Here is a 23165-nt window from a genome sequence, read left to right on the forward strand (position 1 = left end):
ACCAAAAACTGCTTCAGAAGAAGAAAACACATCAAAATGGTAGAATTTAGTAAAAGTATGCAAAGAAGACCAAGTTGCTGCTTTGCAAATCTGATCAACCGAAGCTTCATTCCTAAACGCCCAGGAAGTAGAAACTGACCTAGTAGAATGAGCTGTAATCCTTTGAGGCGGAGTTTTACCCGACTCGACATAAGCATGATGAATTAAAGATTTCAACCAAGATGCCAAAGAAATGGCAGAGGCCTTCTGACCTTTCCTAGAACCGGAAAAGATAACAAATAGACTAGAAGTCTTTCGGAAATTCTTAGTAGCTTCAACATAATATTTCAAAGCTCTAACTACATCCAAAGAATGCAACGATCTTTTCTTAGAATTCTTAGGATTAGGACACAATGAAGGAACCACAATTTCTCTACTAATGTTGATAGAATTCACAACCTTAGGTAAAAATTTAAAAGAAGTTCGCAACACCGCCTTATCCTGATGAAAAATCAGAAAAGGAAACTCACAAGAAAGAGCAGATAATTCAGAAACTCTTCTAGCAGAAGAGATGGCTAAAGAAACAAAACTTTCCAAGAAAGTAATTTAATGTCCAATGAATGCATAGGTTCAAACGGAGGAGCTTGAAGAGCCCCCAGAACCAAATTCAAACTCCAAGGAGGAGAGATTGACTTAATGACAGGTTTTATACGAACCAAAGCTTGTACAAAACAATGAATATCAGGAAGATTAGCAATCTTTCTGTGAAAAAGAACAGAAAGAGCAGAGATTTGTCCTTTCAAGGAACTTGCAGACAAACCTTTATCCAAACCATCCTGAAGAAACTGTAAAATTCTCGGAATTCTAAAAGAATGCCAGGAAAAATGATGAGAAAGACACCAAGAAATGTAAGTCTTCCAGACTCTATAATATATCTTTCTAGATACAGATTTATGAGCCTGTAACATAGTATTAATCACAGAGTCAGAGAAACCTCTTTGACTAAGAATCAAGCGTTCAATCTCCATACCTTTAAATTTAAGGATTTGAGATCCTGATGGAAAAAAGGACCTTGCGACAGAAGGTCTGGTCTTAACGGAAGAGTCCACGGTTGGCAAGAGGCCATCCGGACAAGATCCGCATACCAAAACCTGTGAGGCCATGCTGGAGCCACCAGCAGAACAAACGAGCATTCCTTCAGAATCTTGGAGATTACTCTTGGAAGAAGAAATAGAGGCGGAAAGAGATAGGCAGGATGATACTTCCAAGGAAGTGACAATGCATCCACTGCTTCCGCCTGAGGATCCCTGGATCTGGACAGATACCTGGGAAGTTTCTTGTTTAGATGAGAAGCCATCAGATCTATTTCTGGAAGTCCCCACATTTGAACAATCTGAAGAAATACCTCTGGGTGAAGAGACCATTCGCCCAGATGTAACGTTTGGCGACTGAGATAATCCGCTTCCCAATTGTCTATACCTGGGATATGAACCGCAGAAACTAGACAGGAGCTGGATTCCGCCCATACCAGAATTCAAAATACTTTTTTCATAGCCAGAGGACTGTGAGTCCCTCCTTGATGATTGATGTATGCCACAGTTGTGACATTGTCTGTCTGAAAACAAATGAACGATTCTCTCTTTAGAAGAGGCCATGATTGAAGAGCTCTGAAAATTGCACGGAGTTCCAAAATATTGATCGGTAATCTCACCTCCTGAGATTCCCAAACCCCTTGTGCTGTCAGAGACCCCCAAACAGCTCCCCAACCTGTCAGACTTGCATCTGTTGAAATTACAGTCCAGGTCGGAAGAACAAAAGAAGCCCCCTGAACTAAATGATGGTGATCTGTCCACCACGTCAGAGAGTGTCGTACAATCGGTTTTAAAGATATTAATTGAGATATCTTTGTGTAATCCCTGCACCACTGGTTCAGCATACAGAGCTGAAGAGGTCGCATGTGAAAACGAGCAAAGGGGATCGCGTCCGATGCAGCAGTCATAAGACCTAGAATTTCCATGCATAAGGCTACCGAAGGGAATGATTGTGATTGAAGGTTTCGACAAGCTGAGATCAATTTTAGACGTCTCTTGTCTGTCAGAGACAGAGTCATGGACACTGAATCTATCTGGAAACCTAAAAAGGTTACCCTTGTCTGAGGAATCAATGAACTTTTCGGTAAATTGATCCTCCAACCATGATCTTGAAGAAACAACACAAGTCGATTCGTATGAGATTCTGCTAAATGTGAAGACTGAGCAAGTACCAAGATATCGTCCAAATAAGGAAATACCACAATACCCTGTTCTCTGATTACAGACAGAAGGGCACCGAGAACCTTTGTAAAAATTCTTGGAGCTGTTGCTAGGCCAAATGGCAGAGCCACAAACTGGTAATGCTTGTCTAGGAAAGAGAATCTCAGAAACTGATAGTGATCTGGATGAATCGGAATATGCAGATATGCATCCTGTAAATCTATTGTGGACATATAATGCCCTTGCTGAACAAAAGGCAGGATAGTCCTTATAGTTACCATTTTGAATGTTGGTATCCTTACATAACGATTCAATATTTTTAGATCCAGAACTGGTCTGAAGGAATTCTCCTTCTTTGGTACAATGAAGAGATTTGAATAAAACTCCAGCCCCTGTTCCAGAACTGGAACTGACATAATTACTCCAGCCAACTCTAGATCTGAAACACATTTCAGAAATGCTTGAGCTTTCGCTGGATTTACTGGGACACGGGAAAGAAAAAATCTCTTTGCAGGAGGCCTTATCTTGAAGCCAATTCTGTACCATTCTGAAACAATGTTCTGAATCCAAAGATTGTGAATTGAATTGATCCAAATTTCTTTGAAAAATCGTAATCTGCCCCCTACCAGCTGGGCTGGAATGAGGGCCGCACCTTCATGTGGACTTGGGAGCTGGCTTTGGTTTTCTAAAAGGCTTGGATTTATTCCAGACTGGAGATGGTTTTCAAACTGATACCGCTCCTGTGGGTGAAGGATCAGGCTTTTGTTCCTTATTGTGACGAAAGGAACGAAAACGATTATTAGACCTAAATTTACCTTTAGATTTTTTATCCTGTGGTAAAAAAGTTCCTTTCCCTCCAGTAACAGTTGAGATAATAGAATCCAACTGAGAACCAAATAATGTATTACCCTGGAAAGAAAGGGAAAGCAAAGTTGACTTAGAAGACATATCAGCATTCCAAGTTTTAAGCCATAAAGCTCTTCTAGCTAAAATAGCTAGAGACATATACCTGACATCAACTCTAATGATATCAAAGATGGCATCACAAATAAAGTTATTAGCATGTTGAAGAAGATTAACAATGCTATGAGAATTATGATCTGTTACTTGTTGCGCTAAAGCTTCTAACCAAAAAGTTGAAGCTGCAGCAACATCCGCTAAAGATATAGCAGGTCTAAGAAGATTACCTGAACATAAGTAAGCTTTTCTTAGAAAGGATTCAATCTTCCTATCTAAAGGATCCTTAAAGGAAGTACTATCTGCCGTAGGAATAGTAGTACGTTTAGCAAGAGTAGAGATAGCCCCATCAACTTTAGGGATTTTGTCCCAAAACTCTAATCTGTCAGATGGCACAGGATATAATTGCTTAAAACGTTTAGAAGGAGTAAATGAATTACCCAAATTATTCCATTCCCTGGAGATTACTTCAGAAATAGCATCAGGGACAGGAAAAACTTCTGGAATAACTACAGGAGATTTAAAAACCTTATTTAAACATTTAGATTTAGTATCAAGAGGACCAGAATCCTCTATTTCTAATGCAATTAAGACTTCTTTAAGTAAAGAACGAATAAATTCCATTTTGAATAAATATGAAGATTTATCAGCATCAACCTCTGAGACAGAATCCTCTGAACCAGAGGAACCATTATCAGAATCAGAATGATGATGTTCATTTAAAAATTCATCTGAAAAATGAGAAGTTTTAAAAGACCTTTTACGTTTACTAAAAGGAGGAATAACAGACATAGCCTTCTTAATGGATTTAGAAACAAAATCCCTTATGTTAACAGGAACACTCTGAGTATTAGATGTTGACGGAACAGCAACAGGTAATGTAACATTACTAAAGGAAATATTATCTGCAATAACAAGTTTGTCATGACATTAATTACAAACAACAGCTGGAGGAACAGATACCACAAGTTTACAGCAGATACACTTAACTTTGGTAGATCCAGCACCAGGCAGCGTTTTTCCAGAAGTATCTTCTGACTCGGTGTCAATCTGGGACATCTTGCAATATGTAATAGAAAAAACAACATATAAAGCAAAATTGATCAAATTCCTTAAATGACAGTTTCAGGAATGGGAAAAAAATGCCAGTGAACAAGCTTCTAGCAACCAGAAGCAATAAATAATGAGACTTAAATAATGTGGAGACAATAGTGACGCCCATATTTTTTAGCGCCAAAAAAGACGCCCACATTATTTGGCGCCTAAATGCTTTTTGGCGCCAAAATGACGCCACATCCGGAACGCCGACACTTTTGGCGCCAAAAAAAAAAAAAAGTAAAAAATGACGCAACTTCCGGCGACACGTATGACGCCGGAAACAGAAAAAAAAATTTGCGCCAAAAAAGTCCGCGCCAAGAATGACGCAATAAAATGAAGCATTTTTAGCCTCCGCGAGCCTAACAGCCCACAGGGGAAAAAGTCAAATTTTAAGGTAAGAAAAAAATTGATTTATTCATATGCATTATCCCAAATATGAAACTGACTGTCTGAAATAAGGAACGTTGAACATCCTGAGTCAAGGCAAATAAATGTTTGAATACATATATTTAGAACTTTATATAAAAGTGCCCAACCATAGCTTAGAGAAAATAAGACTTACTTACCCCAGGACACTCATCTACATGTAGTAGAAAGCCAAACCAGTACTGAAACGAGAATCAGTAGAGGTAATGGTATATATAAGAGTATATCGTCGATCTGAAAAGGGAGGTAAGAGATGAATCTCTACGACCGATAACAGAGAACCTATGAAATAGACCCCGTAGAAGGAGATCATTGAATTCAAATAGGCAATACTCTCCTCACATCCCTCTGACATTCACTGCACGCTGAGAGGAAAACCGGGCTTCAACCTGCTGTGGAGCGCATATCAACGTAGAATCTAGCACAAACTTACTTCACCACCTCCATAGGAGGCAAAGTTTGTAAAACTGATTTGTGGGTGTGGTGAGGGGTGTATTTATAGGCATTTTGAGGTTTGGGAAACTTTGCCCCTCCTGGTAGGAATGTATATCCCATACGTCACTAGCTCATGGACTCTTGCTAATTACATGAAAGAAAAAATAACAATACCAAGTTTAAAACATAGTGACAGAAGGCCTCAAAAACCCTTACGCATTTCGTGCCTGTATCAAGCACTTAATCATAAGGATATTCGTCATGCCACAGTCCCTCAATTTAAAGGGACAGTGTCCAATCCGGATTCAGTAAAAAAAAAAAAAAACACACTTAATGCTAAATATACACAATGTATAATTTATACAAAGGAAGAAATATATAGGGAGTGAAAGAGTTAAATTATAAAGTATAGCTGTGGTTAATTATAACTAGAGATACACTGTGTACAACAAATAATTACTTAAAAATGCACAAAGTGCTATATCTTATCAAGACAGAGAAAGAAATTAAATGAAACAATATAGAATACGGTTTATATTTCAAAATGTAATATTTGTCAGTGTGGGTCAATCATTTGTAACAATTATATAACTACTGGAATAATAAAAATTTAATGCCAAAAAATAAATCGCAATATGACAAGACAAAGGGAGAGGGATAACTAAAATATAGGTGTTTCGTAAAGTATTTAAGTGTGTGAAATCAAGCCGGACAGATAGCTTAGCATGCTAAGGCACTGTGGCTGAGCTCTGTAGCAACCCAAGGGTTACAGGTTCGATCCCCGGCGAGGTCCACTCATCCTTTCATCCTTCCGAGCTCGATAAAATGAGCAGCGCCTTAAGACCCTTACGGGTGATTAGCCGCGCTTTGCAAGTACCCAATACATACATACATGATTTACCCACAATATAATTGCTAATTAGGGCTATGGCCCATTGTGACTTTATAAGTATACCTGTGAAATTTGACTATCTAATTTCCTATGATGTGATTTTAACTTGCGCTAGTGGTGTACAGATTGGCTCAAGGCCAAATAATCTATTTTGAAATATAAATCATATTCTATATTTACACTTTGTGCATTTTTACACTGTGAGCTCCCTTTGATTAACTACGTTACATGAAGCAAACAGGAGACAAAGTATCAGTTGTTATGTCACAAGATATGCTACACGCCCTTAAATTAAATAATGTATAAATGAGATACATTACATGCAAACCTATGTTATTTGTCATCAAGTACTTAAGTATTAGAAAATGTGCAGGATTGATTTATCTTCAAAGTATCTTATTTATACATTATTTAATGTTAAAGCATGTAGCATATCTTCTTGTGACATAACTTATACTTTGCATATATAGCATTAAGTGTGTAGTTTTTAACTTTGCATTTTAAACTGAAACCGGTTTGGACACTGTCCCTTTAAAATTGAGGGACTGTGGCATGATGGGTATCCGTATAATTAAAGGGATAGAAAGGTCAAAAATGAAATGTGTATAGGTGCACTTCAATTTGAAATACAAGCATGTTTTCAATATATTTCAATTAGCAAAAATGCTTCTAGTAAATGTTATTACTGTTTATCTGTGTCATATGCACACATCCTTTGAGGGCGCATGCACCAGTACTCAGACACAATATCTTCTCAGAGTCAGCAGTGGCTTGCATGATGCAAATTACTACTTTAGAAGCAATACACATCACTGTCAGCTCTCTGAGAAGGTGTTGCGTCTGAATATTGGTTCAAGGGCCTTCACAGGATATGTGCGTATGCTGCAGGAAACACAGTAATAAACATTACTAGAAACATTTTTGCTAATGGAAGCATATAGCAAAAATGCTTATATTTCAAATTGAAATGCTCTCATGCACATTTCAATTTTGACCTTTCTATCCCTTCCGGAGATATTAACCCTTGATTCTATACAGATAAAAGGAGCCACACTGTGACCCTGTCTTCTTGCGTTATCATTACATATATAAAAAAATGAAACAATCTTACCAGAATCAACGCTGTGGAACAGGAACACGGCCTCTCAAGTTTGACAGTGTGTAGCATCGCTCCTGACATGGACTTGAGTGAAGAAAGCAGGCAGTGAAACTCGTCAACGCTGATTGCTTAAGGAGCTGTTAATATGAGTCGGGATGGTTTCACAGAAAGACTCTCCCTGCATCTCAGGACTCTAACTTTCATCCATGCTCTCACTCAGAGGCTGACAGGACTACTTAAAACTCCAGTCCCATCTCGAGAGACTACTCCGAAATATTCCGACACTTCTCTGCCAACCTCCTGTGACGAAAGGCAAAGAATGACTGGGGATAAGGGGAGTGGGGGAGGTATTTAAGCCTTTGGCTGGGGTGTCTTTGCCTCCTCCTGGTGGCCAGATTCTGTATTTCCCACAAGTAATGAATGAAGCCGTGGACTCTCCTCATATTAGATGGAAAGTTATTTTTTATTCACTATTGGTGCCTAAGGAGTGCAGATGTTCTTTGTTTTTTGTTGTGTTTGCAACTTACAATGTGCACCACCACAGCTGTGTTTGCAGCCTGTAGCTTCCCTGTTAAGAAGAAAGCACTCGTGGAGGACCTGTAAAAAGTACTCTAGTGTTTTCCTATCGGCTGAGCACCTTCTTCTTGCTCTGATGTGACTAACCTCTACATGAACAGAAAGTAAAGCTCAAATGCACTATATGGGAAAGATGGGTCAGTAGATGTAAACACTTGATGCTCTGCCTAAATAGACTTAATATACTTACTTATAGACTTATAGTACAACCCGTTCTCACTATCCTGGTGCCTTAATCCAGTTCTCTGTGACCTTTTTTGAAACAGAGCATAGTTAATCTGTAGTTTTGATAAATATTCCCCATTGTTGATGAAAAATAACCTGCTCTATGCAGAGTAATACAGAATTTGCTGATTTATTGCAGCATAAAAACTAAAGGATAATAACACTGTTCTATCTTAGTAGAAAGTAAAATATAATGGCTTCCTAGATTAGTTTTCTTTCCCAACAAAAAAACAACATGTACATAAACTATAGTATAGAGTATTCATCTTATCTAGGCACTAGAATACATACCGTTATTACTTATTACTTTCTAGAGGAAAGCAATAAGTCAATGTCTTTTATAGCTTTTGATGTCTTTTCTAAAATAGATTGTATATTCATTTCACTAGGCATGTCGCTATGGTCAAGATCTGGCTGCATAGAAAGTTTGTCATTTTTGCACATCACTGTATTATGTTCAAGCAGAACTGAAAGTGTTAGTTAAGGAAAATCAAACAATTAAATGGAAGATTTATGTTTTGCACATTATTTAACTGGTAATTAGTTTATGATTAATTCATTTTATTTACCAGGTTCAGATAAAGCAAAAAATATTCTTGCTGCAAGACTTTATCGGGCTACTAAACTTGCAGATTAAAACATAAAAGACAAACGCTCGAGTGTTTTACGTATGTTTAAAAATTTACTAAACTTCAGAATATTATATTTTAGCTTAATAAATAAATTGCTAGGGGTTTTAAGCTTGTCTAGTCAAATACTCTATTTGCTGTAATTAAAAGGAAATTCATTAGTTGTAAAGAAGATACTGTATGTGGAAATGTGTTGTTCCTTATTTGGGTGCACAGAGAGAAAAACAAGTCTAAAATCATTTGACTCACAAGAACGTTACTCCATTTGCATAAAACACACAAAGTATGACAAATGCTAGATTCATTGGCTCCTCTCTAAATACCTTATTAAGCTATGCACAGTAACTTTAAACAGTAAAACTATGAAACCTAATTAGGCATTCCATCTTATTGTTAATTATAAACCTAAATTTAATGGGTCAGTAAAGTCAAAATAAAAATGTTAATAATTCAGCGTCCAATTTTAAAACAACTTTCCAATTTACTTATATCTAATTTTCTTCCTTCAACTGGTATCCATTACTATTTAATATGGTTTGTTCAATCAGTGTTCGTGTGGTAACAATACGCCTTGGCTCCTGCACTGTGATTACGGATGATGTGCAGCATATGAAAAGACAGATTATACAAACAGGAGCAGCAGGAGTCTGCAGACATCAGTATACATCAGAAATTTTGAGACTTGGCTAGGAGTCTGAAAATCAGCACAATGCTATTAAAAAAAATAAACTATACATTTTTACAAAAAACACTCCCGGATGGGCTATATAAATGGATCATCTACAAAACATTTATGCAAAGAAAAATCTAGTGTACAATGTCCCTTTAAATGTTTCTATATAAGTAGTGAATCAAGGTGAACCATTACTATTTCACTTTTCAAAATGCTTTTTATTTTCATTTCTTTTTCTTCCTTGTTTTAATAGCCCGTTGGTGCTTGCGGATTATTAAAACACGAAAAATAATAAGTAAATATTTTCAGTAAATAGAGTTTTGAAAGTTGAATTAGTTATGTTTCACTTAGATTTAGTATTTACTATAATATTTAAAAAGTTTTCTCCCCTTTTAATTTGGTCCGAATAATTCATTTTACCTGCTGAAGTGTATGAAATTGTTTACAAGTAGCTCCTTTACCCTTATTTCGGCATTTGAAATAACCGATTTAGCCTGTGGTATCCCAACCTATACAGAAAGCTTAGATACTTAAGTATAGGCTATTGACAGGCTATGAAGCAGATGAAATTACACTTACAGTAGGGTGTAGAAGAGATAAGTAATAAAACCATAAATTATGCTTACCAGATACTTTCATTTCCTACTGTATAAGGAGAGTCCATGGCATCATTCCTTACTATTGAGAAATACTGAACCTAGCCACCAGGAGGAGGCAAAGACACCCCAACCAAAGGCTTAAATACCTCTCCCACTTCCCCCAGTCATTCTGCCGAGGGAACAAGTAACAGCAGGAAAAATATCAAGGTATAAATGGTGCCCGAAAATTAATAATAAATTTAGAGGGCCGCCCATCGGAGAACACGGGCGGGGGCCGTGGACTCTCCGTATACAGAAGGAAATTATCTGGTAAGCATAATTTATGTTTTCCTTCTTAATATAAGGAGAGTCCACAGCATCATTCCTTACTGTTGGGAAAACTATACCCAAGCTCTAGAGGACACTGAATGATAACGGGAGAGACAAAAAGAGAGGCGGACCCTAATCTGAGGGCACCACAGCCTGCAAAACCCTTTCTCCCGAAAGTTGTTTCAGCCGAAGCAAAAACATCAAACTTGTAAAATTTAGAAAAAGTATGTAAGGAGGACCAGGTAGCCGCCTTACAAATCTGATCCATATAGGCCTCGTTCTTAAAGGCCCAAGAGGAAGCCAATGCTCTAGTAGAATGAGCAGTAATCCTCTGAGGAGGTTTATGTCCCGCTGTCTCATAAGCTAAGCAGAATAACACTCTTTAACCAAAAAGATAAGGAAGTCGAAGAGACCTTCTGACCCATACGCTTCCCGGAATAGACAACAGAAGAAGCAGAAGCAATAGCCAGTAGAAAAAGAACCTTCCAGGACAAAAATGTAATGTCAACTTCATGCATAGGCTCAAACGGAGCCTGCTGCAAAACCTTAAGAACAAGATTTAGACTCCAAGGAGGAGCATTAGATCTAAACACAGGTCTGATCTTAGTCAGAGTCTTAACAAAGGACTGTACATCTGGAAGCTCCGCAAGCCTCGTGTAGTAAAACAGACAGAGCCAAAATCTTTACCCTCAGGGAACTGGCAGAAAGGCCCTTCTCCAGTCCATCCTGGAGAAATGATAGGATCCTGGCAACCTTAACTTTATGCCAGGAAAATCCACGCTCTTCACATCAGAATAAGTAGGCTCTCCACACCTTATGATAGATGCGATGAGTAACCGGCTTATGAGCTTGAATGAGAGTATCAATAACTCTCTCAGAAAAACATCTCTTGGCTAGGACTAAGCGATCAATCTCCACGCAGCCTCAGAAAATCTAGAGTTTGATGAACAAAAGTACCTTGTTCCAGCAGATCCCTGTGACAAGGTAACTTCCATGGAGGATGACGATATCCCCACCAGATCTGCAAACCACGTCCTTCGCGGCCACGATGGAGCAATCGGTATCACTGATGCCTGCTCCTGCTTTATGCGGGCCACTACACAAGGAAGGAGTGGTAACGGTGGGAAAAGGTAAATTAGACTGAACCTCCAAGGCAATGCTAATGCATTCATTAGCTCCGCCGGAGGATCCCTGGACCTCGACCCATATCTGGGTAGCTTAGTATTGAGACGGGACGCCATGAGATCTATCTCCAGCATCACCCACCTGTTGCACATCTCCGCAAACACTTTGGGATGGAGAGACCATTCCCCTAGATGAAAGGATTGTCTGCTGAGAAAATCCGCTTCCCAGTTGTCCGCACACGGAATGTGGATCGCTGACAGCGAACAGCTGTGGGCCTCCGCCCAATCCAGAATCTGAGATACTTCCCTCATTGCTAGGGAGCTTCTCGTCCCACCCTGATGGTTGATGTAAGCCACCAAGATTATATTGTCTGATTGGAATCTGATAAACTGGGACAAACCCAGAAGGGGCCAAGCCTTCAGAGCATTGAAGATTGCTCGAAGTTCCTCCTGAGTCCACAGGCCCTGTGCCTTCTTGGAACCCCAAAAAGCTCCCCATCCTGATAGGCTTGCGTCCATAGTCACAATCTCCCAAGATGGTCTTAAAGGGTTATAAATATTTTCTTTTTTCAACTAATAAAAACATGTCATCAGCTAGGTAAAGGTTTACATATTTAATCCCACTTACTTTGATTTTTAAACGAAGCTTGCTTCAGAATAAAAATTATATTTTTATTTCTCCTCCAAACGGCACTAATGCCCGCCCCTAAATGTAGGCTGGGTTTTCTCATTACCTATGCAATTCCATTAACCAATAGCAGGGCAGCAAGGATCATCTAATTTGCATATTTAGATTAGAACTGTTATTTGGGCTTGTCATGTATGTACAAGAGAAGTTATTCTCCTATCTGGCCAGTGCCAGAAAACTGCCTGAAGCACAGTGAGTGGCTGCTGCATGCATGGTTAGTGTAGGTTGTAAGCGGCAAGATGATTGACAGATGAGACAGAGATACATCAGCGGCTGTGATCAGTTAAACATATTTATTTCCTCGAAAGCACACGCTCCTATCAGGTTCCGTACCGGGATTCCTATGACACTGTCTAATTAGTGAGTATTGCCTGAGTCAGTGGGGGACCGAGGACACAATGTCACTGAAAGGAGCTGAGCAGGCAGTTTGCTCCCTACACTGGGACGTCCCTGGTCCCACAAGCAGAGGTCTTAAGCTTCTACAACTAACACTCAGCAAAATGAGCATCCATGGGCAGGTTTATGATGTATACTCATTACTCAGCAGGAAAACAAGATTTTACACTAACTGCACCAGCGTCCTCACCACTCCTAACACTAACGCTGTATGCTCGACGCTGCAAACAGCCCACTGTCTAGGAGCTACTGCAGCGGAGACGGCTCGTTTGTCACAACGATCAGATGTACCAGAAACCTCACGGAACAAGCCCAAACCCCTCCAGACCATGGAATACAGGAACAAATGATAGTGGAGCCGGAACTTCTTCCACATAAAACATATGAACCTTATTGTCACATTAATAAAACCACAGTATATGGACAATAAAGGTCATATGTTTTGTATGGAATAAGTGCCGGCTCCACTGTCATTTGTAATTTGAGAGCAATCACATGATCTGTTCCTAGTAATACCCCGCACTCTGCTCCGGCTCCTAAGCTTGACAATGAGATTTGCGCATGCGTGGATCACAGAGAAGACAGAATGGGCATGCGGGCCGCCATGACTGTTCTACCTAGGTAGAACAGTTTGATTTGATATACATAATGAGGATCCGGAGGGGTTTGGCAGGATAAAGGTTTATTTTTGTAAATTGCAGGTAAACAAACAAAAATTGCTTAAAGATGTTATTTGCAAAGTAAAAGTTTATGTCACAAAGTTTGCAATCGTGTAAAGTTTTTTTAGGTTTACTATCCCTTTAAGAAGGATGTCACTCAGGACAGATGATCTGGACAGAGCCACCAAGAGACCGATTCTCTCGACCTGTTGTCCAGAGAAATCTGTTGAGACAGATCCGAATGATCGCCATTTCACTGCCTCAGCATGCACAGTTGCAACGGTCTGAGACAGAACCTGGCAAAGAAAATAATGTCCATGCTGGACACCATGAGACCAATCACCTCCATACACTGAGCCATAGAGGGCCTTAAGGAGGTCTGGAGGGCAAGACATGCCGAAGCTAGCTTGCAACGACTCTGGTCTGTTAGAAATATTCTCATGGATATGGAGTCTATTATAGTACCCAGGAATTCCACTTTGGTGCTTGGTATAAGAACTCTTTTCTAGGTTTATCTTCCATCCATGAGATCGAAGAAGAGATTCCGAATGGACCACCGCCAGACGAAAAGATGGTGCTTGAACCAGAATATCGTTCAAGTATGGAGCTACTGCTTTACCCCGGGTTCTGGCAACAGCTAGAAGAGCAACTAGAACCTTCGTAAAAATCCTTGGAGTAGTAGCTAGACCAAACAAAAGTGCAATGAACTGGAAGTGCTGGTCCAGGAACGCAAACCTTAGGAACTGGTAGTGATCCTTGTCGATTGGAACGTGAAGGTAAGCATCCTTCAGATCTATAGTGGTCATGAACTGTCCTTCATGAACTAAGGGAAGGATGGACCTTATCGTCTCCATCTTGAACGAGGGGAAATTTAGAAATCTGTTCCCTCCTTCTTTGGGACCATGAAAAGGTTTGAATAGTATCTCAAACTTCTTTCTGCGATAGGTACCGGGACAATGACCCCAGAAAGGCTTCCCTCTTCCCTGGTCTGGAAGACAGGATTGAGAGGAGAAATCTGCCCTTGGGTGGATGAGTCTTGAAACATATCTTGTATCCCTGTGCTATGACCTCCAGGACCCATGAATCCTGCACGTCCATGAACCAAGCGTCTGAAAAGAGTGACAGTCTGCCCCCCTACATGATCCAGAGCCGGATTGGGGGCCGCCCCTTCATGACGATTTAGTCTAGGTGGGCTTCTTGCTCTGCTTGGACTTATTCCAAGACTGAGCCGGCTTCCAAGTACTCTTGGTTTGCTCGGGCTTAACGGAGGACTGCTGTCGTTGGGATTTATCAGAACGGAAAGAACGGAAATTAGAAACTTGTCCCTTAGACTTGCTCTTTTTATCTTGCGGTAGGAAGCCACCCTTGCCCCCTGTAACCGTAGAGATAGAGGAGTCCAGGCCTGGACCAAATAAAGTATTTCTCTTAAAGGGGAGGGAAACAAGTCTGGACTTAGAAGTCATATCTGCAGACCATGACTTCAGCCAGAGCCCCCGACGGGCCTGAACCGAAAAACCAGAAGCCTTAGCATTTAGGCGAAAAATCTGCATGTTTGCATCAGACAAAAGAATTAGCAAGAATTTCCTGGATAACGTTGAGGGGACCTTCTACCTCGATTAATTCCGATAAGGAGTCGCACCAGTAGGTAGCTGCTCCAGCAACCGTGGCAACAGCCGCTGCTGGTTGAAACATCTTTCTTAGAAGAGTTTCCATCGGCTCTCTGAATGACGAGCTACCCTCACGCGGGATAGTAGTGCGTTTGGCAAGCATGGAGATAGCGCCACCCACCTTAGGGACGGAACTGCACAACTCCAATTGAGAGTCCGGGACCAGGAATAATTTTTTAAAGGAAGATGAAGGGGAAAAGGAAGATCCAATTCTGTCCCATTCGTTCTTAATAATGTTCGCCATCTTCACAGGCACAGGAAAAGTTAAAGGCACTACCCTGTCCTCGTAAACCCTGTCCAATTTAGGAATCAAGGGTTCATCAGGCAGCTTGGCCTCTGGAACCTCTAATGTAGACAGGACTTCCTTTAAAAGAAAACTTAAGTGTTCAATCTTAAATCTAAAGGATGGTTCCTCCGCAGCAGGAGGCTTAGAGGCAGCAGACTGCGTCCCAGAAAGTTCATCCTTTGAAGCCTCAGAGTGCAATTCATCCTTGGATAACGGAGACAGAGCAGTAAATCCAATAAATTACATGATGACCCCGGGGCAGGAGAGATATGTTTAACCTTTCCCTTGCGTTTAGCAGGGCGAGGTAAAGCACTGATTGCCTCAGACACCACCGTTTGTAACTGCGCTGTAAAATCTGGTGGTAAAAGACCCCCTCCAAATGGAGGATTAAGCATGCTACGGGAAGCTGCGTGTGCAGAAGGAGATGAATGTAGTGTATGCACTTCACGGGACAGCAAGTCCTCAGAGGTGGACGGCTCAGTGTTACTAAAAGGGTTAACCTTCTTTGACCGAATAACGTTGTCAAGGCATGTGTAACATAATTTAGAGGGCGGGCATATCAAAGCCTCCACACAATATAAACAGGTATTACTATTTGGAATAGAGGGAGTACTCTCTAATATATCAGAATCCTCCATAGCTTAAGCTAATGAACGCAGGACACAGAAAATAAACGATCTTTATTTCTCAAAAATGGCACCTTTATACTCCCAATTGCTGGGGCACTCACCACCTCCTAGACCCAGACAATACAAAAAAATTGCGTCTTCTCCGACAGCCAGCTCGGTCAGGAAAGAGGAAATGAAAGCGAGACCACTCCCAGCCACATGGTGCGCAAGGCAGGATCGCCCCTCCTATGAGAAAAAGCACGCCAAGCTACAAGCTGTGCAGCACTCAAAGTGAAAGTAAAAACCTGTGCATTCCAGCCACATAAAAAACAGCCTATGAGCCCAATAATATCTCACACATAAATTAGCATAAAATCAAAGCATCACATTTGATTAATCCCCATTGTTCAATAATCTCCCTCAGGAGATATTAACCCATGATTCTATAAAGATAAAGGGAGCTACACTGTGACCCTGTCTTCTAGCGTTTTCAACATATGTAAAAATTGAAACGATCTTAGCAGAATCCATGCTGTGGAACAGAAACACAGCCGCTCATGTGTGACAGTCTTGTAGCATCGCTCCTGACATGGACTTGAGTGAAACAACAAGCAGGCAGTGAAAAACTCGTCAACACTGATTGCTTATTTGCTGTTAGCAGGCAGTCTAGATGGGTTCCCAGAAAGACTATCCCTGCATCTCCAGACTCTAACTTTCGTCAATGCTCTCACTGAGAAGCTGACAAGACTACTTAAAACTCCAGTCCCATATCGAAGAGCAGATACCCTTCCTAAGGAACTACTCCGAAATCTTCTGACACTTCTCTGCCATACTCCTGTGACGAAAGGCAAAGAATGACTGGGGGAAGTGGGAGAGGTATTTAAGCCTTTGGCTTGGGTGTCTTTGCCTCCTCCTGGTGGCCAGGTTCAATATTTCCCACCTGTAAGGAATGATGCCGTGGACTCTACTTATATTAAGAAGGAAATGTTAATTTTGCATTGTTCTCTCTAAGTATTGGTTTTTGGTTTACAGACAGATATAAAAGTGATAAATGAACAGATTTTATTTTACCTGCAAGCTTAACCCATGTTAATAGGTTTTGGTTTCAAAAGCACAAAATCATCTATTATTATACACAAATAAACATTTTCATACATTTAAATTTTATAAATAAAAAGAGAGAAGCGCTCAACCTGGAAACTAACAATAGCATAATAGCTTGTTCTATGGCTAGTTACCACCCAAGAAGCAGCCTCTTTTTGCTCAACATGTGCCTTTCACAGAGAAAAACTTTCCTGAAGCATATCAGTCTGATCCTGACTTCACAGTACAGTCCAGCCCCGAAATACCAGGCAATTCTTCTCTGAACAAGAGAAACAGCAAAACCCCAGACGTACGTTTCAGCCTATTGTGGGCCTCGTCAGTGAGGTGCAGCCATATCCCTCTAGGCACACTGAGCAACGGGTCCACATCTGGATTCCCGCATCACACTTAGGGAGACTTCCCAAAATGTCATAATTTGCATAAATAAAAAGAGAGAAGCGCTCAACCTGGAAACGAACAATAGCATAATAGCTTGTTCTATGGCTAGTTACCACCTAAGAAGCAGCCTCTTTTTGCTCAACATGTGCCTTTCACAGAGAAAAACTTTCCTGAAGCATATCAGTCTGATCCTGACTTCACAGTACAGTCCAGCCCCGAAATACCAGGCAATTCTTCTCTGAACAAGAGAAACAGCAAAACCCCAGACGTACGTTTCAGCCTATTGTGGGCCTCGTCAGTGAGGTGCAGCCATATCCCTCTAGGCACACTGAGCAACGGGTCCACGTCTGGATTCCCGCATCACACTTAGGGAGACTTCCCAAAATGTCATAATTTGCATAAATAAAAAGAGAGAAGCGCTCAACCTGGAAACGAACAATAGCATAATAGCTTGTTCTATGGCTAGTTACCACCCAAGAAGCAGCCTCTTTTTGCTCAACATGTGCCTTTCACAGAGAAAAACTTTCCTGAAGCATATCAGTCTGATCCTGACTTCACAGTACAGTCCAGCCCCGAAATACCAGGCAATTCTTCTCTGAACAAGAGAAACAGCAAAACCCCAGACGTACGTTTCAGCCTATTGTGGGCCTCGTCAGTGAGGTGCAGCCATATCCCTCTAGGCACACTGAGCAACGGGTCCACGTCTGGATTCCCGCATCACACTTAGGGAGACTTCCCAAAATGTCATAATTTGCATAAATAAAAAGAGAGAGAAGCGCTCAACCTGGAAACGAACAATAGCATAATAGCTTGTTCTATGGCTAGTTACCACCCAAGAAGCAGCCTCTTTTTGCTCAACATGTGCTTTTCACATTTTGCAAATTATGACATTTTGGGAAGTCTCCCTAAGTGTGATGCGGGAATCCAGACGTGGACCCGTTGCTCAGTGTGCCTAGAGGGATATGGCTGCACCTCACTGACGAGGCCCACAATAGGCCGAAACGTACGTCTGGGGTTTTGCTGTTTCTCTTGTTCAGAGAGGGATTGCCTGGTATTTCGGGGCTGGACTGTACTGTAAAGTCAGGATCAGACTGATATGCTTCAGGAAAGTTTTTCTCTGTGAAAGGCACATGTTGAGCAAGAAGAGGCTGCTTCTTGGGTGGTAACTAGCCATAGAACAAGCTATTATGCTATTGTTCGTTTCTAGGTTGAGCGCTTCTCTTTTTATTTATGCAAATTATGACATTTTGGGAAGTCTCCCTAAGTGTGATGCGGGAATCCAGACGGGGACCCGTTGCTCAGTGTGCCTAGAGGGATATGGCTGCACCTCACTGACGAGGCCCACAATAGGCCGAAACGTACGTCTGGGGTTTTGCTGTTTCTCTTGTTCAGAGAGGGATTGCCTGGTATTTCGGGGCTGGACTGTACTGTAAAGTCAGGATCAGACTGATATGCTTCAGGAAAGTTTTTCTCTGTGAAAGGCACATGTTGAGCAAAAAGAGGCTGCTTCTTGGGTGGTAACTAGCCATAGAACAAGCTATTATGCTATTGTTCGTTTCCAGGTTGAGCGCTTCTCTCTTTTTATTTATGCAAATTATGACATTTTGGGAAGTCTCTAAGTGTGATGCGGGAATCCAGACGTGGACCCGTTGCTCAGTGTGCCTAGAGGGATATGGCTGCACCTCACTGACGAGGCCCACAATAGGCCGAAACGTACGTCTGGGGTTTTGCTGTTTCTCTTGTTCAGAGAGGGATTGCCTGGTATTTCGGGGCTGGACTGTACTGTAAAGTCAGGATCAGACTGATATGCTTCAGGAAAGTTTTTCTCTGTGAAAGGCACATGTTGAGCAAAAAGAGGCTGCTTCTTGGGTGGTAACTAGCCATAGAACAAGCTATTTATTTAAATTTTATACTCTGATAACAAGTAACAAATACATTAAACAAAATCGTACTTAAAGTGAAAGCCAATCTTAGAGTTTTTGAGATTGATTATTAAAACAAATAAAGGGGACTTTCATTCATGAAGTATAAGATACTTCATGTAGAAAGCGTCTTTATTTATTTCAACCGATCGCCATTCTTAGCTGCTAACGAAGGCCACGGTACAAAACATTTTTTCTTAGAGGTGACGTTTCCCCCTTTAGCAAATCCCAAGGAAGCCAAGTCGGATTAACCGCACGGCTATTGGCTAAGAGGTAAAAACGTCACCTCTCAAGGAAAACAGCGATCTGCCGTGGGCTTCCTTAGCAGCTCAGAACGGTGATCGGTTGAAACAAATAAAGGAGCTTTCTACATGAAGTATCTTATACTTTATGAATGAAAGTCCCCATTTATTTGTTTCAATAGTCAATCCTAGCGTTTCACAAACGCTAGGGTTGACTTTCACTTTAAAGTGACAGTATACAGTAAAATAGTTTTCCCCCTTATATTTTCAGATATTAAAATGCAAATAGCTGCATATCATAAAATAGTTTTTCACACACAACAACACTTTGCATATGATCTTATGTTTGCATCTCAATCGCTATAGTAACTCTAAATAAACATAAATTTGGCTATATTTATTAAAGGATACACTGAAACCTTTGTATTTTCTGTAGTTCTGCTGCCACTGACCTAATGAGAAGGGAAAAAAAGTGTAAAAGCATAAGTACTGTGACCTCTTTTTTTGATGCAATGCTACCTAAATTATTTATAGTCAAATTAATATTTATCTTAAAGACAAACAGAAATTCTTTATAAAACAGATAGGAATGGAATATTCTAGAGCCTTGTTAGGATGTAAGCCAACAGCATATTTCACAGACAAATGCTATAATGACAGGCTTCTTCAAACCACGGGTCGGTAACCATTACACCATGTTTACTGAGTTGTGACATGTATGTGTGTTGTAGGAGAGTGTGTGTGGGTGGTGTGTATTGTATGAGAGAATGTGTTGGTGGTTTCTGTTGTATGAAAGTTTGTGTGTGTTGTGTGTGTGTTAGCTTTCCGGTTTGGCTACAATCAGGAATAAAAGTTGGCAAACATTTTAGTAAGTTTGCCAAAATTGTTGTTGATTACTTGAGAAATTTTCAGACAAAGCATAAAAATAGGGCTGCGAAGGTATGTGGTATCATGACACTGGGTCTTGGAGGTGGGGGGATGTTTGAAGAACCCTGCTATATGATATGGAAGTCAGTTTCCTTCTGTTCCCACTATTTTATGATCATCATGGAATGTGGAAATTCCCTTATTCCCATGCCTAGTCTATTTCACTGTACAGATCAATATGCTGTACAGCTCTGAAGGAACCTAAAATTCACCATCAGCATTCTGAAGTTCCATTTTAAAGACAAATCTGAATGCTCACCTCCTCACAATGTCAGCAATCACATGCCAACATCCTAAATGGACATTAACACCTAATGGCTTTGTGTAAAAATTGTGCTTTGTCCAACATTTCCAAGAGTCCAAAATGCAAAATTTGTAACTTAGATTTTCAAAATGCTACAAATTGCTTAAAACAGATATTTGCTTTGCAACATTTGCAGGTTAGTGAATTTGGTTTTTGGCCTCTCTAAGCAGTATGACAGACAATTTATTTTACATAATTTTCCCCCCTTAATTTTGGTGACCAATGTTGGCTGCCTCCTAAACAAAGGCACCCTCTGATCGCTACCAACCCTCTGACATGGCATCCAGCTCGTGGGGCACTCAATTATTGGATAAAGCCCGATTTGTTATCACTCCGCAAAAGGAAGTATGAGATGTGGGCGGAGGAATGGCACGATGCTTACCATCACAAATGTTTGTGAGATGCAGTCATGCGCAGTAGAGACTGCACGTGACAAACATACCTGGCAGTTTGGATCCTGACACTCAGCACAGAGCAAGGCTGAAGCGGAGTGTCAGGGAGCGTGGCGATGGGAGCGTGGCCGGGTGTCGCGAGGGGCGTGGCCGGTGGGTGTCACCGCGATGGGGCGTGGCCGGACGGGGTGCCGTGATGGGGGCGTGATGGGTGGCAAAGGCTTTCAATTAAGACAGAGCCAGAGAGGGAGCAGGAGAGGGGGGGAGAAGGGCCAAAGAAGAGAGAGAGAGAGAGAGAGCCAAAGAAGAGAGAGAGAGAGAGAGAGAGAGAGAGCCAAAGAAGAGAGAGAGAGAGAGAGAGAGAGAGAGAGAGAGAGAGAGAGAGAGAGAGAGAGAGAGAGAGAGCCAAAGAAGAGAGAGAGAGAGAGAGAGAGAGAGAGAGAGAGAGAGCCAAAGAAGAGAGAGAGAGAGAGAGAGAGAGACAAAGAAGAGAGCCAAAGAAGAGAGCCAAAGAGGGGGGAGAGAGAGCCAAAGAGGGGGGAGAGAGAGCCAAAGAGGGGGGAAGAGAGAGCCAAAGAGGGGGGAAGAGAGAGCCAAAGAGGGGGGAAGAGAGAGCCAAAAAGGGGGGAAGAGAGAGCCAAAGAGGTGGGAAGAGAGAGCCAAAGAGGTGGGAAGAGAGAGCCAAAGAGGGGGGAAGAGAGAGCCAAAGAGGGGGGAAGAGAGAGCCAAAGAGGGGGGAAGAGAGAGCCAAAGAGGGGGGAAGAGAGAGCCAAAGAGGGGGGAAGAGAGAGCCAAAGAGGGGGGAAGAGAGAGCCAAAGAGGGGGGAAGAGAGAGAAAAAGAGGGGGGAAGAGAGAGCCAAAGAGGGGGGAAGAGAGAGCCAAAGAGGGGGGAAGAGAGAGCCAAAGAGGGGGGGGAAGAGAGAGCCAAAGAGGGGGGGAAGAGAGAGCCAAAGAGGGGGGGAAGAGAGAGCCAAAGAGGGGGGGAAGAGAGAGCCAAAGAGGGGGGGAAGAGAGAGCCAAAGAGGGGGGGAAGAGAGAGCCAAAGAGGGGGGGAAGAGAGAGCCAAAGAGGGGGGGGAAGAGAGAGCCAAAGGGGGGGGGAAGAGAGAGCCAAAGAGGGGGGGGAAGAGAGAGCCAAAGAGGGGGGGAAGAGAGAGCCAAAGATGGGGGGAAGAGAGAGCCAAAGAGGGGGGAAGAGAGAGCCAAAGAGGGGGGGGGAGCCAAAGAGGAGGGAGAGAACAAAAGAAAGGGAGGAGAGAACAAAAGGGGGGGGAGAGAGCAAAAGAAAGGGAGGAGAGAGCAAAAGAAAGGGAGGAGAGAGCAAAAGAAAGGGAGGAGAGAGCCAAAGAGGGGAGGGGGAGAGAGAGAGCGCAAAAGAGGGGAGAGAGCACGCAAAGGAGAGGAGAGAGAGCGCAAAGGAGAGGGGAGAGTGAAAGCAAAAGAGAGGGGGGAGAGAAAGCAAAAGAGGGGGGAGAGAGCGCAAGGGGTGGGACCGCTGTACTGCAAAAAACATAATTTATGTAAGAACTTACCTGATAAATTCATTTCTTTCATATTAGCAAGAGTCCATGAGCTAGTGACGTATGGGATATACATTCCTACCAGGAGGGGCAAAGTTTCCCAAACCTCAAAATGCCTATAAATACACCCCTCACCACACCCACAAATCAGTTTAACGCATAGCCAAGAAGTGGGGTGATAAGAAAAAAGTGCGAAAGCATAAAAATAAGGAATTGGAATAATTGTGCTTTATACAAAAAAATCATAACCACCACAAAAAAGGGTGGGCCTCATGGACTCTTGCTAATATGAAAGAAATGAATTTATCAGGTAAGTTCTTACATAAATTATGTTTTCTTTCATGTAATTAGCAAGAGTCCATGAGCTAGTGACGTATGGGGTAATGAATACCCAAGATGTGGATCTTCCACGCAAGAGTCACTAGAGAGGGAGGGATAAAATAAAGACAGCCAATTCCGCTGAAAATAATCCACACCCAAAAACAAAGTTTAAATCTTATAATGAAAAAAACTGAAATTATAAGCAGAAGATTCAAACTGAAACAGCTGCCTGAAGTACTTTTCTACCAAAAACTGCTTCAGAAGAAGAAAACACATCAAAATGGTAGAATTTAGTAAAAGTATGCAAAGAAGACCAAGTTGCTGCTTTGCAAATCTGATCAACCGAAGCTTCATTCCTAAACGCCCAGGAAGTAGAAACTGACCTAGTAGAATGAGCTGTAATCCTTTGAGGCGGAGTTTTACCCGACTCGACATAAGCATGATGAATCAAAGACTTTAACCAAAGACGCCCAAAGAA

At 41.6% G+C, this 23165-nt stretch overlaps 1 protein-coding gene across 1 annotated transcript in view; it reads right to left on the bottom strand.

Annotated features, from left to right (window-relative positions):
• C2H5orf34 (chromosome 2 C5orf34 homolog) overlaps window positions 1–23165 on the bottom strand; it is an 83813-nt gene that overhangs the window by 12925 nt on the left and 47723 nt on the right. Inside the window, exons 11-12 of the mRNA XM_053699682.1 lie at window positions 19635–19675; window positions 8231–8406 (exon numbers count right to left, since the gene is read on the bottom strand). Of these exons, the coding sequence (XP_053555657.1) occupies window positions 8243–8406; window positions 19635–19675 (205 nt within the window). The 3' untranslated portion in view covers window positions 8231–8242. The remainder of the gene's footprint in view (window positions 1–8230; window positions 8407–19634; window positions 19676–23165) is intronic.

Source organism: Bombina bombina, chromosome 2 (assembly GCF_027579735.1).
Source record: "Bombina bombina isolate aBomBom1 chromosome 2, aBomBom1.pri, whole genome shotgun sequence".
Taxonomy (NCBI): domain Eukaryota; kingdom Metazoa; phylum Chordata; class Amphibia; order Anura; family Bombinatoridae; genus Bombina; species Bombina bombina.